General features: G+C 38.8%; 1 protein-coding gene across 2 annotated transcripts in view; it reads right to left on the bottom strand.

The window, feature by feature from the left end:
• Nucleotides 1-15,755, bottom strand: part of ZSWIM6 (zinc finger SWIM-type containing 6) — a 198,999-nt gene that overhangs the window by 114,165 nt on the left and 69,079 nt on the right. Inside the window, exon 1 of one of the 2 annotated variants that reach the window (XM_030321635.1) lies at nt 10,450-10,905. The exons of the other annotated variant lie outside the window; for it this stretch is intronic. Within the exon in view, the coding sequence (XP_030177495.1) occupies nt 10,450-10,549 (100 nt within the window). The 5' untranslated portion in view covers nt 10,550-10,905. Of the gene's footprint in view, nt 1-10,449; nt 10,906-15,755 lie in introns of those variants that run through there. 2 annotated transcript variants of the gene reach the window in all.

Genomic DNA, 15,755 nt, shown 5'->3' with positions numbered 1-15,755 from the left:
CAGTGGAGTGTAGGGTTGGAATAAACAAAGTAAAATTTACCATCTGGGTGGTGCCATCTGATTTGGAGCAGTATCACTTGCTGAAGATTATGTTTGTATTCTTCACTAACAGAAGGTTGCCTCATAGACTTCATTTCTACTAATCTAAGGTAAGAAACTGACACAAATGCAACCTCTGCAATTGTTTCTTAATCATCAGTGACCAAGTCAGACTGATCCAAAGCACAACTCCCCACATACTACCCACCCCACTCCCCAGCAGCCCAGGGTCCACTGCAACCTGTCTGCCACACTATGTAACAGGGATAATGCCCTAATGCTGTGCTCCAATTCCCAGTGAGATCAGAAAGATCATGAATTCTGGTAAAAATACTAGAAACTTCTGTACAGAGAACATTAAAAAACGTTGTTATAAGTGATCTTTCTTTCCATGTGATGTTTAACGAGCAACATACTGGTCCAGAAACAAGTGAAATGGTTGCTAGAACTTTTAGATATACTATTAAGAAGCAGGGGCACCCTTATCATTTTATCTTTAACACAGTCCATAAATTAACCATATAATGTCACTGGACAGTTTTCTGATCTCTAAAGCACATATTGGCTTGTTCGTATGGTTTTCAACTTCTTTTTCTTTTTTTTTTTTTTTTAAATGTTCATTCATTTTTTCAGGGACAGAGACAGAGAGACAGAGCATGACAGGGAGAGCGGCAGAGAGGGTGACACAGAATCCAAAGCAGGCTCCAGGTTCTGAGCTATCAGCACAGAGCCCAATGCAGGGCTCGAACTCAAGAACTGCGAGATCATGACCTGAGCCGGTCAGTTGCTCAACCGACTGAACCACCCAGGCATCCCTCGAGTTCTTTATCAATGAGTTCATAGTGCCTTCCAGGCAGGATGTCAGAACTTAAAAATTACTACTGCAAATTAATACTGCTGGTACATGTAAGTTCATACCATATACTTAGAGACTTCAGTTTATAAACTACTTTCCAATGCTTTTGACACAACAACCTTATGAAACAGATCCTTATTTTACAAGTGAAGAAGCCGAAGTTCAAAGACATCAAGTGATTAGCCCAATTCCCTACTGCCAGTAAGGAAGGAGCAGACCTGGATCTCAACGTGTATCTTCTGATTGCATTATTCTATTAATAAAATTTGTTCATCTATTAATAAAATCATGGCTACATCTAACCCAGTTGCACACCTAACTCCAGCCAGGAAAAATCCCATTATCTGTTGCATATCCTCTTCTGCAATGAATGCAACTGGGGGGCCACGGCCATTTACTAATACTATGCTCAGGGGCTTTCAGAAAGGTTTGCACTGTGTGGATGAGGAATAACACTTTAGACCCGTGTTGTCTAACAGAACTTTTTGACAATGGAAATGTTCTTCTACACCTGAACTGGTTCAATACAGTAGCTACTAGATACCTGTGGTTATCGCGCACTTGAAATGCATAACTGAGAAACTGAACTTTTACTGTTATTTAATTTTAACTAATTTAAATTTAAATGGCCACATGTGGGAAGTGGCTAACTTACTGGGCAGCTCAGGTCTAGACCCTGATGATGGGAAGTGAAGCTTAATGTTAATGTCTTAATATTGTAGACTTAAGCATAAATGAAAAAGAAAATCAACTAAACAGCAGGCCCAGAGCACACCACTGATTCACAGGAACTAGAATGGATATGACGCCATCAAAAGTAATACAACCAAAAGATAATCATAGAATAATCTTTCAATCTCTGCAAACTCTCTGGTCAGCCAAATCTAATAAGTGACTGTAAACGCCCAGGCCTGCTGATAGCATCGACCGTGAAAGGCAAGGAACTCTACTCTATAGGTCACAATGGCTTTCTTGGGGAAAAAAGACCTTATCACTGCATGGAAACTACACCAACTAAACTATAAACAAGAGCTGATGGATATAAAAAGCAAAGTATCTTAGTAAATCAGCCATTATTTCTCTAATAATACTGTATCTTTACAAGGAAGGATTTAAAGGAACATCTTACAGGACAGGACAGCCATGTCTGTGTCCTTCCAGTATCACATCCATACCTCTTATCACAATCCATAACATTTGTTAGTATGTCTCCCTTCTCATTACCTAGCTAGGGAATAAGAGGCTTCATTTAAATAAAACAGACTAGTATGGCATCAAATTTTTGTTTTAAAATTACCGAGACTTCTTAAAAACTGAGAACAAACTGAGGGTTGATGGGGGGTAGGAGGGAGGGGAGGGTGGGTGATGGGTATTGAGGAGGGCACCTTTTGGGATGAGCACTGGTGTTGTATGGAAACCAATTTGACAATAAATTTCATATGTTGAAAAAAAATAAAAAAATAAAATAAAATAAAACTACCGAGACTTTCGAAACCCCCAGATAGGTTTCACGAGTCCCATGAACAAAAGTACTTGTCATTTCTTACTCCTTTAGCTTCATCCATGTTCAAAGGGCCTTACTGGTGCTGATAACACAACTGAACTACAAGTCAAAAGCCTGGAGTCTTCGTTCCAATTCTTTGACTACTGTATTTTGTCCTTTAAAATCCACTTAATTTCTCATTGCCTCAGTTTCCTCATTTTTAACTGATGGGACGATTAGATCACCTTGAAGAAATGTCAATTTTAAAACTCAACTCTTCTGTGATATCCTCAGTGGTTTTCAGTTGGATTCATGGTCTTTCTTAGAGCCTCCTATTAAGAAAAATCACGTATTTTGCTTAAGTAGCAAAACCTATGTATGTGCAATCTGCTTCAAAAATTCAAAGATCCACCCACTGTCCAAAATTCTGACTATAGAATTTAGTTTTTAAGTATAAAAAAAGACATTCATTTCTAGTATTTCAAAAGCACAAATCCTTCCTAACTGCACAAATTAAAAAGTACACTCTTAAGAGGTAAGGAGATAATTACTTATACCGTTAACAACCTAGAACACTAAGAAAAGCACATGCTATCATGGACCTTTACTGGTTCGTTTCTGCTTTTCATTTAACTTTCAAACTCTTCTCATATATTACAACAGCAGCCTCTTCAAGAGCCTTTCCACCTCCAGTGTTCAGCAATTCTGAAGCAGTGGATTCTAACAATATCTTAAAAAGATATTCATAAGCAAAGAACAAATAGCTTTTCTACTTACATGAAGGCTTTTTTTGAAACCTGGATCAATATATACCCAAAAAAATCCACTTTGGATACTAAATTTGAGTAATCTTCTAAACGTGTTCAATGTAGATGATATATACTGAAACAAGACCCTCTAGAGCAAGGATAGGCAGTGAGTTTCTTGTGAACTGAGTCATTTCTACAACAGCAGTTCCGGCCAAATGCAGGCACTGTCTCTTTCTTTATTTTTAAACTTTATTTATTTATTCTGAGAGATAGCGGGGTAGGTAGGGGCAAAAAGAGAATCCCAGACAGGCTTCACGCTGTGAGCACAGAGCCTGATGTGGAGCTCAAACTCCCCAAAAGCAAAATCATGACCTAAGCCGAGTTCAAGAGTCTGACGCTTAACCGACTGAGCCACCCAGGCACCCCTCTCTTTGATTCTTTTTGTCCATCTTTCTCATTTTCTTCACACCTGTTCACTTTCCTTAGCTTCTGTAAAGACATATGGGCTTTATGCTTTTCTAAACTCAGTAACTTATTTTTGACCATCCATCTTTTCAATTAATTCTGTCTTGCAATCCAAGCATGGTAGCTGGCAAGGCAGCAGGCTAGCGCTACTGGGCTATATGAGGCCAAAGGATATGGCACAGCCACACTAAATCACTCCCAGAGGTATGGACCTATAGGAATCAAACCCTTGATTTAATCTCACTGGCATGAGGTCTTAATCAGCTGGCTAAAAAGCGTACCTGCTGGTCACTCATCACTTCTAGAGAATCAAGGAACAGTATGCTATCACATCCTCAGGAGGCAGTCAGAAGTATATAAGCTCTGACAGGTATATAATCACCCAAGAGAAAAGACCAAAAGCAGCATGATATCAGAGGCTGTGGCTCCTAGAAATTACTGTGGGAGTATCTAAAATTCTCATTAAAAATTTCAGCAAGTTTCATATAGTTTCTGGGGGAGGGAAAGATGAAGGGATAAAGCTATATGAAGAGAAGTGTCAGTAGTAGGAAAATTCCAAGGGTAACCAGAATTAACACATCTTAAGAAGGCCTCCATGAAGTATGACCAAGCAGCATAGCACTGTGAGAACCAAGTCTTTCTGCTTCCTTTCACTATACTCCTTTCCCAGTGTTTGGACTCCTTGAGCAACAAAGGAATGTCTTTTGTTCTACAAGCTCATGTGCAGAGAGTCTACTTCTATCTGCCCTTTCTGTCCTCAGTGATTCCTACAATCCACATACTTCTCTACCCAACCCATACGTAAGAAGGTTAGACAAAGATTATGATCTGTGCTTTTGCTTTTACAGTAAAATCAGGCTGCTGGTATTCCAAGCCCTGATAAGCTTATCTTGAATAACTTAAGCTCCTATTACCTTTCATTGGTAAATTTTTTATGAAGGCTTTTTGCCCTTAAAGTTCTCAGTTGTTTAAAACAAACAGAAAGAGGAGGACGGGTGGGGGAGGAACAGAAGTTCTAAAGACCTAACTAGTCTTTCTGAGGTAGAATATAGCATATACATTAACTGACCCAAGCTCATCTAGCAACACACACTGAAAGATGGCTTTTAGGTCACTAGCGATACTATCTTCTAACTGGGACGTCTGTGAGTTATAGAGAAATGTGGCCCAGAATCTTTATGTGGCCAATACCATATCTCATCTCCTACCCATTGCAACAACAAACATACTCATATACAGGATTCACCAAGTATTTCTAAGCCAAACACTTCTTTGACATACACTAAAACAACACTGCCTTCATAATCTATAAAGTACCCCTAAATTAAAGACTCCAGCCATTTGGGCTTCTAAACTAAGAAATGAAAGCCTACTTGAGCTCTACCACATTAACTTCTCTGTGTAGCACATTACTTCAGCAAAGCCTGCAAAAAACACAGACCTGTTAGTTCAGTTCCAGCCACAGAGAATAGTGACTGAAAGCAGGGGCTTTGGATACAGTCAAACATGAGTTCTAGTCCCAAATGGCAATGTTAGCTCCATAGCCTTCACCAACTAATAACCTCCTCACAACCCAGTTTCCTCATCTGTAAAGTGCAGATCCACATGCCAACTATTTCACAGCCCTCTTATGAGGATTAAAGCCTGAATAAAATAATACACAGTAAGACATCAGTATAATGCAAGAAATACAGTGTTCAACTTTTATTGTAGATTCTATTATATGGGTCAGTTCTCTCTCTGTTACGAGATAGAGGTCTTTGGTTCTATTATCCTATGACCTCATTTGCCATATCCCCAGATCAAGAAAGTCTTAGCCTGGACTAATGAACACAGCATTCCCAATCCAATCTAGTCTATATAATCAAATATCTCAACTACCCAGAGAAAAGTACCAAATGAAGCATCATTTGTTCTGTTCTACTTCCACAACTTTATTAAGTGGCTCTGTCACAAATGTGTAACTAGTTTTTACAGAGAATCACATGACAATGTCTGTACATATCAGAACCAGAAAAATAAATCAAGGGCAGGTCTTACAATGAATAGGTCAATGGCATCCTCTGAATATATATGTGTGTGTATATATATATATATATATATATATATATATATATGATAAACACCAACGTTCCAATTTTCTATCCAATACAAAAATGTACTGAGATTGGAACAATGTCCTCATGCTAACACTGTTACAAAAACACACCTGTACACTATTTCTAATTTTCATAAACAGCTGGCAAATATCTATAATTCTTTACTTTTTATTTCTATTTTACAATTTTATTGTAATATATCTTTTCCTTAAACCTCCTAAAAATTCCTTAGGGAAAAATAATTCAAAAAATAAGCAAAAAAATACCTAAAAATCAAAATAGGTATTGGTTGCTCACTCCTCTGAAACATATACAGTCTTCTTTAACTTCCAATCATATTTCATGAGCATAGCATATTTCATGAGAGTTCTCCCATGCTGAGTTCTTCAGTTCAGGGGTTGTTTGTTGCCAATTATAACTACCACAAGGTATTTCCCCTTCAACAGAGGAAATAGAAGTCTACTATTATTAACTCAGTCTGAGTTACAAGAACACCCAACAAGCAGCAGTTAAAATCCTGTATCCTCAGTTTTTAAAAGCATAAGTAACTCTATAAAAGAAAAAAAGGTTTCACCACTCTCCCTATCTGACCTCTCTGCTGAATAGCTCAAACATACATGCAAAACAAGCCTTGATTCGTCACACTCCAAAACCCCTCCAGTACAGAGGCACCACCCAGATGTTCAAAGCAGAAAATAAACCCTGTTGATTTGTCCCCTTCTATGTCCACCACCCCACAACAGCAAGAGCTAATATTGCCTGAACTAATGCAACCACCTTCTCTACGGGATACCCTGCTTCCACTCTTGCATTCACCAACCTATTCTCCACGGAGCAGCCGGTAGAGGGGGGCAGGTTGGGGGCCTTGCCATTACACTCAGAATAAAAGCTACTTACTTACCATGCCTCAAAAATGCCTTACAGGATCTTGCCCTGCCCATTTCTCCTACCCTATCTGGGGTCACTCTCCCTTCATCGTCTACTTCACCATCCAACACTGGTTCCTTTCAGTTCCTTCGCCACATCAGGTCCTTCTTCCCTCAGGAACTTCTTCCCACATACTTTATTAATAATCTCTACTTTCCATTAGACTGCAAGATCCATCAGGCAAGGAAGCGTTTTTATTCAGTAGTATGTACCCAATACCTGACATAAAGTTTGGCACATAGCAGCTATTCAAAAAGTTTCTGAGAAAAGAATGAATGAATGAGAAGAGAAAATAAATTTTAATGACAGATACCTTCAACAACAAAATGAAAAGCAATATATGAAACCAGCCTCAATGAGAATAAATTAAAAATAAACCATTTTTTAAAAATGTTTATTTAGTTTTGAGAGAGAGGAGGCAGAGACAGAGCGTGAGCAGGGGAAGGGCAGAGACAGAGGGAGACACAGAATCCGAAGCAGGCTCCAGGCTCTGAGCTGTCAGCACAGACTCCGAAGCAGGGCTCAAACTCACCAACTGTGAGATCATGACCTGAGCTGAAGTCGGACACTCAACCAACGGAGTCACCCAGACACCCCCAAAATAAACCATTTTTAAATTTAATATTCAAAATGGACACTCCTAAAAGATTCTTGAGCAATGCTCTGAGGAACCAAAACAAAGACTAACAGAAGTTTTGAAAATTAAGTACAACATGCTTCTATTCTGGTTTTGACAAATCTGTTGTCACTACTGAACTTGCTCTTAATTCCATGTCAGTAAAAACCAAGAAGTAGCTCATAAAAGGAATATGCAAATAGTTAAAACACTAACCAGAACGAAGACACAAATGTGCTGCCAGCTGCTTCAAATACCAAAAACAATAAATGCCTTCATATCACTATTTCGTGATATGCAAGAGAAGGAGAGGGGAAGATTCTAAATTCAAGTCTTGAAATATACTGAAACCACAGCACTATGTCTGAGCCATCAATCTTCAAAGGATCAGAGCAAAGATGCTGCCTTTCCTCACACCCCATTCCAAATAAACAAGATGCCAGATCTGAAGTATGATAGTTGCAACTCTGACCTATCCAACAGCTCTTTCCCTACGAGAAAAGTAGCTCCACTTTCTCTCCTGAGGTTTTTCTCTTTTAATCATGAAGTCTCAGTATTGGGGTCCCAGTCTCAATCTGCTGTGATTCACTGGAAAAGTATCTACATGCTTTACTCAAAGTATCAAGCCATCCAATGGAAATTAAAGATTTACTAGGGGTGAGCTACAAGGCTAACAACAGTTGTTTCTTTTTCCTTGTGGGCTGGAATTAAATCAACTCAGTGTGGTTATATTGGTTATATGAGGCTGTTGGGTATTGCCTGCTATAATGTCTTCGGTGGTTTTTTTTTGGTGTTGTTTTTTTTTTTTCATTGAACACATAGTAATTACAAACGCAATGTATTTGTAGATAGTATCTTTTAAAACATGGGTTAACTAGACAAGAAGTAATTTTAAAGCGTTCTTATTAAAGACAAGGCTGAAAATCCCTAAAACACATCATAGTATTTGGACAGTAAAACATACTGCGGTTTGGGGCAAAAACTTCCAACACAGACAGCTGCATGGCAATCTTTGCCATGTTCCCATCCTTTAGAAGCTAAAATGTGCTCACCTCACTTGGTATTAAGTAGAGCTTAAAAAGCGGTCCATTAATTAAGTCATACTTATCTTCTACAAACTCCAAATAGACTCATTCAAGAAGACAATAAGCATTCAGTCATTATTTTGAAGGTGTTTTTAGAAAAAGTAATAACTATTTTTGCAAAAACAAAGAAGAAAAGCTTTAATTCTAAACCTGTCCACACTCAAAGCACTCAGGGCTCCTCTCCCAGAACACAGGGCAGCCCAGTGAGGTCCTCACAACAGTGCTGGGGTGCTTCAGACTGACACCTTACTGGGGTGTCAGTAAGGACTCACACTAACTCATTTCTTCTGCTGCCTGGGGAGCCCAACCAGATTGTATCATTGCTCGGAATTTTTATGTTAATAACCTTTTTTGCCTTGAGTCCTATTATGGGGGAACTAATTAAAAGCATTTCCCTCCAGTGAAATCAAGACACAGTGCAATCAAAAGTGAGTGGAGAATGCCATGTACTTGGTGACTAAGCAAGAATTCATAACCTCTTTCTGAATTCAGTGTTGAATATACCAAATACTCCTGTGGATATTCCACGTATTAAATGAAGTAACTTTAATATTTGGATCTAATATAACAGAATAGGGGCGCCTGGGTGGCTCAATCGGTTAAGTGTCCAACTCTTGATTTTGGCTCACGTCATGATTTCACAGTTGTGGGATCAAGCCTTGTGTCAGGCTCTACACTGGGCATGGAGCCTGCTTAAGATTCTCTCCTTCTCGGGGCGCCTGGGTGGCTCAGTCGGTTGGGCATCCGACTTCTGCTCAGGTCACGATCTCGCGGTCCATGAGTTCGAGCCCCGCGTCGGGCTCTGTGCTGACTGCTCAGAGCCTGGAGCCTGTTTCCAATTCTGTGTCTCCCTCTCTCTCTGACCCTCCCCCGTTCATGCTCTGTCTTTCTCTGTCTCAAAAATAAATAAACGTTAAAAAAAAAAATTTTTTTTTTAAAGATTCTGTCCTTCTCCCTCTGCCCCTTCCCTAATCACACACGTGTAAGCATGCACTCTCTCTCAAAAAACAAACAAAATAATAACAATAAATAACAGAATAGTTTATAGTTTTTTATACTTCTGGTATTAATCTGCATAAAATGTATTATTATCACCAAAGACACCTAAGTGAAAAACACAAGTCTTTAACATGTAGCCTGATGCTTTAAAAAGAAAACAAATAAATAATTATGACACTAGGCACAAACTCTGAAAACTCTAAAATTCTGTCGAATCGCCAATTTAGGGCTGACCACTTGAGCCTCTCTAAATAATTTAAGGCTAAGCATGTTGTCAACCATGTTGTGTTTCGCCGAACAACGTACTGGTTTTTTGCTCTTTGTTTACTCCTAGTGTACATGATGGCTTCACCTTAGCTGAGGCTGCTACACACAAGTGAAATCATAGTGACGGACTCCAGAAGGTGAATGCCATCAATGCCTAAAACAAGTGCAGAAGCAGCTTCTTAGCAAGAAGGATAAATATGCATAAGGCTTCCTTTCCTGAAAAACTAAAACCTCCTGGGGTTTCCCGGCTACCTTAGCTCAGATGGTAGAGTGCACTACTTTTGATATTGGGGTTGTGCTGGGTGTAGAGTGTACTTTAAAAAAAAATAAAATAAAAATAAAAAAGCTAAAACCTTCTGTATTGAAGGAAAGTCATAATAAAAAAACTTATAAATTGGGGGTTCCTGTAACAGTTACTCTAAGCCACTCACTTAAATTAGCTATACTAAATAATTCCAGTAGCCACTCAAAGAAGGCTTCCCTATTGGCCTGATCAAGTAACAAAGCTTTCCATCAAGTCTAACGGCTCCAAGGAGCTAAAGATCCTTGTTTATAAACTTGTACTGCACTCCATGCTGACCACCCATACCTCTCATCACCCCACACAAAAACTTAATGAACTTGCATTCCTGACTGACTCACATCAAACTAAGAACCAGAAGATTAACAAAACTCTTGACTATAGCTAAGCAAAATGATCTACTTAATAGTTGAGAAACATAAATGTTTTTCAAAGTAAAATTAACCACATGAGAACAGGATGTAAGGGGAGAAAATGTAGCAGCAAACCTGATCTTTGAAAGATGTCACCAGGGAAAAGTCCCCATTTTTAAGAGCTGAAGAATCAGCAACAATAACCCATACCTGTCATGCCCAAAGGTGTTTTTAATAGAACTGTATTCAACTTTGGCAGTTTTCCACATAGTATTTCTTCTTTTTGGTGTTCTGTTTTACAGAACTGCATCTGAGAGCCTTTACAATTTCTTTCTGGTACAATTCTGAAATAAAATGGACTTAAGATTAAAAAAAAAAAATCAACAACCTCATTATCCAGCAAAAGTCATCACCCCTACCCCTCCACCATCAAAGATCGCCATAGTTTTTACTGTTTCCCTGTCAGAAGCAAAAACAAACACAACGGCCCATGAAATCTGACAATTTGATGTTACAAATACTTAGTTTTATGCCATTTAAATTGAAGCAATACGAGCCCTGGCTTTCGAAAACGAGGGGGGGAAAAGTCTTTCACCTTACCACACAGAAAATAATCAGAATTTAGCATTCATTATGAAACCGCAAACCCGCTCGCAACCCTGCCTCGGCTGCCAGTCACACACACACACCGCCCCGCCCCACACTGTCAGTCACATGCAGGCCCCGCCCCTCCCCGCCCCCTACGCTGTCAGTCCCGGGCTCTGGCCCGGGGCTGAACCGGCGGCGCTGACGTCAGCTGGCGACCGCGGCCGCATTCCTAAACAGTTCAGACAAACCCACTGGTGGGAAGCTTCGAAAGCCCTCAGCTGTAGTGAAGAAAGCAAAGGCTTGGCTGGCAGCCAGACTCCTGAGCTCAGCATTTTGTAATGCACTTCCTTTTTACTTAACAGCTTGCATAATGTCCTTAACCCTTCCTTTACCTGCATCACACCTTTAACCCCTTCTTTTCTGGAACTTCAGAGCAAACTTCCGAACTCGGTCTCCTACATGGTTGTAATATATTCTGCACCAAATTACAACTGGCCGATTTTTAATATTGCTGAGGAGGCAATTTAATTAAACACACATGCTCCCACTACAAGGCCCACATTTTTCCCCCTTAAAAATGTTACTTTTCAAGCAAAGAAATTAAGTTTATTAAAACAATATTATGTTCAGTTTTTTCAATACCCTTACTTAATTTATCTTAGCACTTATTTTTTCAAGAGAGTATACCTTCAAATGGTCCAAACACAAAAATAACAGTATACAGTGACAAAAATCTCCCTCCAACCCTGTACCCCAGGGTAACCGGTTCTCACTCCATGAAAACCAATGTGATTTATTTCCCTTGTAATAACCCAGGAGTAGTTTAGTATATATTCTATTTTCTCCCTTTTTTACATAATAGTAAACACCACACATGCTTTCTCTCCTTGGCTCCCTTCTTTTCTAGAGCTGCATGGAATCCCACAACTGACTTAGTGATCCCCCATATACGAGTATGTAGGTAATTTCCAATTTTTTACTATTTCAAATAAGGATGCAGTCAAACTCTTATATGATGATATCTCTAGAATAAATTCCTAGATGGATAATTGCTGGGTCAAAGCAAACATACATTTGTAATTTTGAAAGATGCCTGCAAACTGCCCTGCATTGAGGCGTACCTCTTCCACTCCTACCAGAATGGCAGAAGGATGCTATTTCAACCTCACTCAGCTCAGACTATGTTCCTGCATTAAGAGGCTCTCCTTTATTTCACAGCGGTCCCAGATCCCCCATTCGTTGTCAGGTCATTGTTACGAAGCTTTTTTATTTTTGGAAAACAGATCTCTTAAAAAAAAAAAAAAGGTATCTCAAAGTAGTTTTATTTTACATTTCTCATGTGAATGAAGTTGAGCATCTTTTTATACATTTAAGAGCCATTTGTATTTCCTTGTGAACTGTAAAATTAAAACTTTGTCCATTTTTCTATTGGGTTGGTTGTGATTTTCTTACTGCTTTGTAGAAGCATTTTTAGCTAAGTATCTTTTGTCTATAATGAACTTGAAGGAGCTTTTTATATATTAAGGAAATTAGCCCTTTGTAATATGAGTTGCAAAAAACTTTTTTCTTCTGGTAAATTATTTTGGTGGTTTGTGGAACACAGAAATTTAGGAATTTCATGTAGGTGGATTGTTATCAATCAATTATTTTATGGCTTTTGTTTATCAGACAGACTGTAATTCCTAATGCAATTTATAAAAGAACTCTCCTGTGGTTTCTTATAATACCTATTATGTTTTCAGTTTTACATTTCAGTATTTGTGAAGTTTATCCTTTGTTTTTTTTCTAGATGAATACCCAGCAGTTCCAACATTATTTACTGAATAATCTTTCCTCCTTCAATTTGAAATGCTACCTTTATTATATTTATCAAATTTTGTATGCATGGGGTTCATAGGATTTTCATGATGTATTATATTTCACACTGCATATAAGTTACTGATCATTTTAAAATCTAGTAGAAAGTAAGATATGTGTTCCACAGACAACAAGATCTGGTTTCCATAAATACATTTTAGATTTGGGGAGTTTTGTCCATTTTTAAGCCAAACTAAATCCTTTTCAGGATTTCTGGGATAAATTATAGCAAAGTATCATACTGAAATAGTATCTACTGTGATTTCAAAGTAGCTTTTTGACAATATCCATTCAGAAACATGACTCCCGACCAATTATGGCAAGCACTTTTGGTCTTCTTAAAGCCTCAGACCATTACTAGAAAGATTGAAAACGTTGAAAACAGTTAAAGCAAAATTTTGATACTCATTGTAGACAAACGTATCTTTTATATATCCTTTAAAAGATATTCTATTTTTTTACAAATGAGGATAAACTGGGGCACCTGGGTGGCTCAGTTGGTTTAAGCATCCAACTTTGGCTCAGGTCATGATCTCACGGTTTGTGAGTTAGAGCCCCGCATCAGGCTCTGTGCTGACAGCTTGGAGCCTGGAATCTGTTTCAGATTCAGTGTCTCCTGCTCACGCTCTGTCTCTCTGTCTAAAAACAAATAAACATCAAAAAAAAATTTTTTTTTAGATGAGGAAAAACTAGTCCTTTCAACTAGTCTTTGACCTTCTTTCCAGATCTGTTAGAGATTATTACACCCGGGCTCTGTGAAATTCCTAGGTTTTATATTTATGTAAACCATCATATTAATAAATAATTACTTATTCTATTAATTATACAAATTATTAAGCATACCAATGGTTTCAACTTTAAGAATATATGAAAAGACAGTAACAGGCAACTTTCATTAGCTGCTAAAAACACACCAGAAACACGGTTTTGAATAGGATCTCGTAAGGGTAGCCAAGTAGTTCCCAAAAGGTGTAGCAAGATGACACAAACTTTCAAGCACAAGGTTCAAAGCCCCTGTATGTTAGTAAGAGAGGGGAAAGCTGGAGACAGGGCAGGGAGCAGGAGGACAAAACAGAATGACTGAAGCAGGAAGAAGGCGCAAACCCTGAGAGGCAGAAGATCCAAACGCGGCTAAGGCTGTTCTCCACATGATGAGGTTCTCATTTATTTCAGTACTCCCAAGCCCCAGTTTTCCTAGGGCAGGCATGACCCAGAGTCACCGGACTGCAAAGTACGTGTCAGGAGAAAGCAGTTAAAGATGTTTGCTTTGTGTGAAACAGACACCTGCACATATGCAGTTTTGAAAGTTCTGAAATAGAATTCATATAAAAGATTTTATTCTCCTAAGATATAGTGCTACAATTATAGTTATGAAGTTACTATTTTAAACTCTGAGTCCATTTCCCTATAAAAACTATGACACACAGCATAAAGTCCAAACAGAAATTCTTTAAAGCTCCTGACACTCTGCCCCTAGTCTAGCATTCTATGCTTTTCTTTCAAGGAGCCTACATTTTGACCCCATGGGAGGAGGGCCTGCTGTTTCTCAAACATGCCTGTTAACTTTGCTCACATTTTCCTGTATCTGGAATATCCTCCCAACAAGAGAGAATACCTATCTCTAAACTCACATCTTCTCCCACATTTTAGAGACTTGGCTCAAATGCTGCCTCCTCCATAATTTCCTCCCTCTCTGAGGAGTCAGCCCCTCATAAACTCCATCAGCCTCCCCAACGATGATGAAAACTGCAAAAGACAAATGTCATCAAAATACATGTTTAAATTTCTCAAATTAATGTGAAGATAAAAGAAGAAACTAAGAGAAGACCACACTCCACTAATAGAAAAAGACGGATGATTATGAAGAAAAACAATGTAGATCCTATTTATAAAAAATCTACTTAGGTAACCCATTTATGTAAAGAAAGTATACATTTTTTAATTGGTCTCATCTTTTTTTAGGGGAATGGGATCAGCTTACCCATCACATCTTCAAATGGAGCTTTCTATCAACTTACAAATATAAAAGAGGACAAAGCTAATATATTTTAATATGGCACTAAAAACACAACATCCACCAACCAGATGACTAGAGAGAAGTACAAATGCTCTTTCATTCCTTGAAGCCCTCTTAGTTCATGAACCCCTGGTACCTGTGGCTTTATCTGTCGAGTAGTAAGTCCCACTGGACCTATGACTTACGACTCAGAACTTCCAAGGTCAGGATGAGTCAGTATCCAATAATTCTCAAATCTAACTGGGCATCAAAAGCACCTACCTGCATAATAAGTCAACAAATACAGAGATTTTTCACGATTCAAGCCTCAGACTTCCTAAAATATAAAAGCTGACAGTGGGGCCTGGGAAACTACTTGGTTAAAACAAAAACCAAAAAAACCCAAAAATACCTCCCTACATGACTCTCTGATCTGTAAACAAGTAGTTTGGAAAATAGTAGACTGGGCAGCGCCATGAAGGGAACAAGGGGACTAGAGGAAGTGGTGAGAATCCTTCTTCTCTTCAGTTCACCTTCTCTGCCTCATATCTCAGCCCCAAAAATGAAAAGGCAGTTACTAGGAGAAAAGCGACAAGAGTTACAGGAATAGCGACTGTTAAGGGTTTCCTCTTTAAAGCCCACCTGCCTTTGTCAACCTTAAGGTCTGCTGCCCACAGCAAATCTGAACCAAAGATAGCAGAACAGGGACAAGGGTTCTCCTTGTGGGGTGGTAGCCATGGCTTAAAGGCGCTGGCAACAATAATTCAGGAAGGTGCTGGAAGCCCTTTGAGGTTTTCCATCTGCCTCAACTTACGCCATTATTTGCTTAAAAATTTAGTCCTAGGGAACAAGAAGAAAATGTAATCATTTTAAGAATTCAACTGATAGGAAAGGGGAGGGAGGGGGTTTTACCCTATGGTATAAAAAGTAACTTTTCAAACCTCCTAAGACGGCTCTTAAAGAGACTGTATGAGGGGGCCTAATTCATCTCTTAGCAAAGACTACAGCTAGTGCTCTCCAGGGGAAGAAATTAGAAAATACACTTCAGGGGCTGAATGATTTCCAAATGATTTAA

Source organism: Lynx canadensis, chromosome A1 (genome assembly GCF_007474595.2).
Source record: "Lynx canadensis isolate LIC74 chromosome A1, mLynCan4.pri.v2, whole genome shotgun sequence".
Classification (NCBI taxonomy): domain Eukaryota; kingdom Metazoa; phylum Chordata; class Mammalia; order Carnivora; family Felidae; genus Lynx; species Lynx canadensis.
Note: the sequence above shows the minus strand (reverse complement) of the source record. Positions and strands in the feature narration are given on the sequence as shown.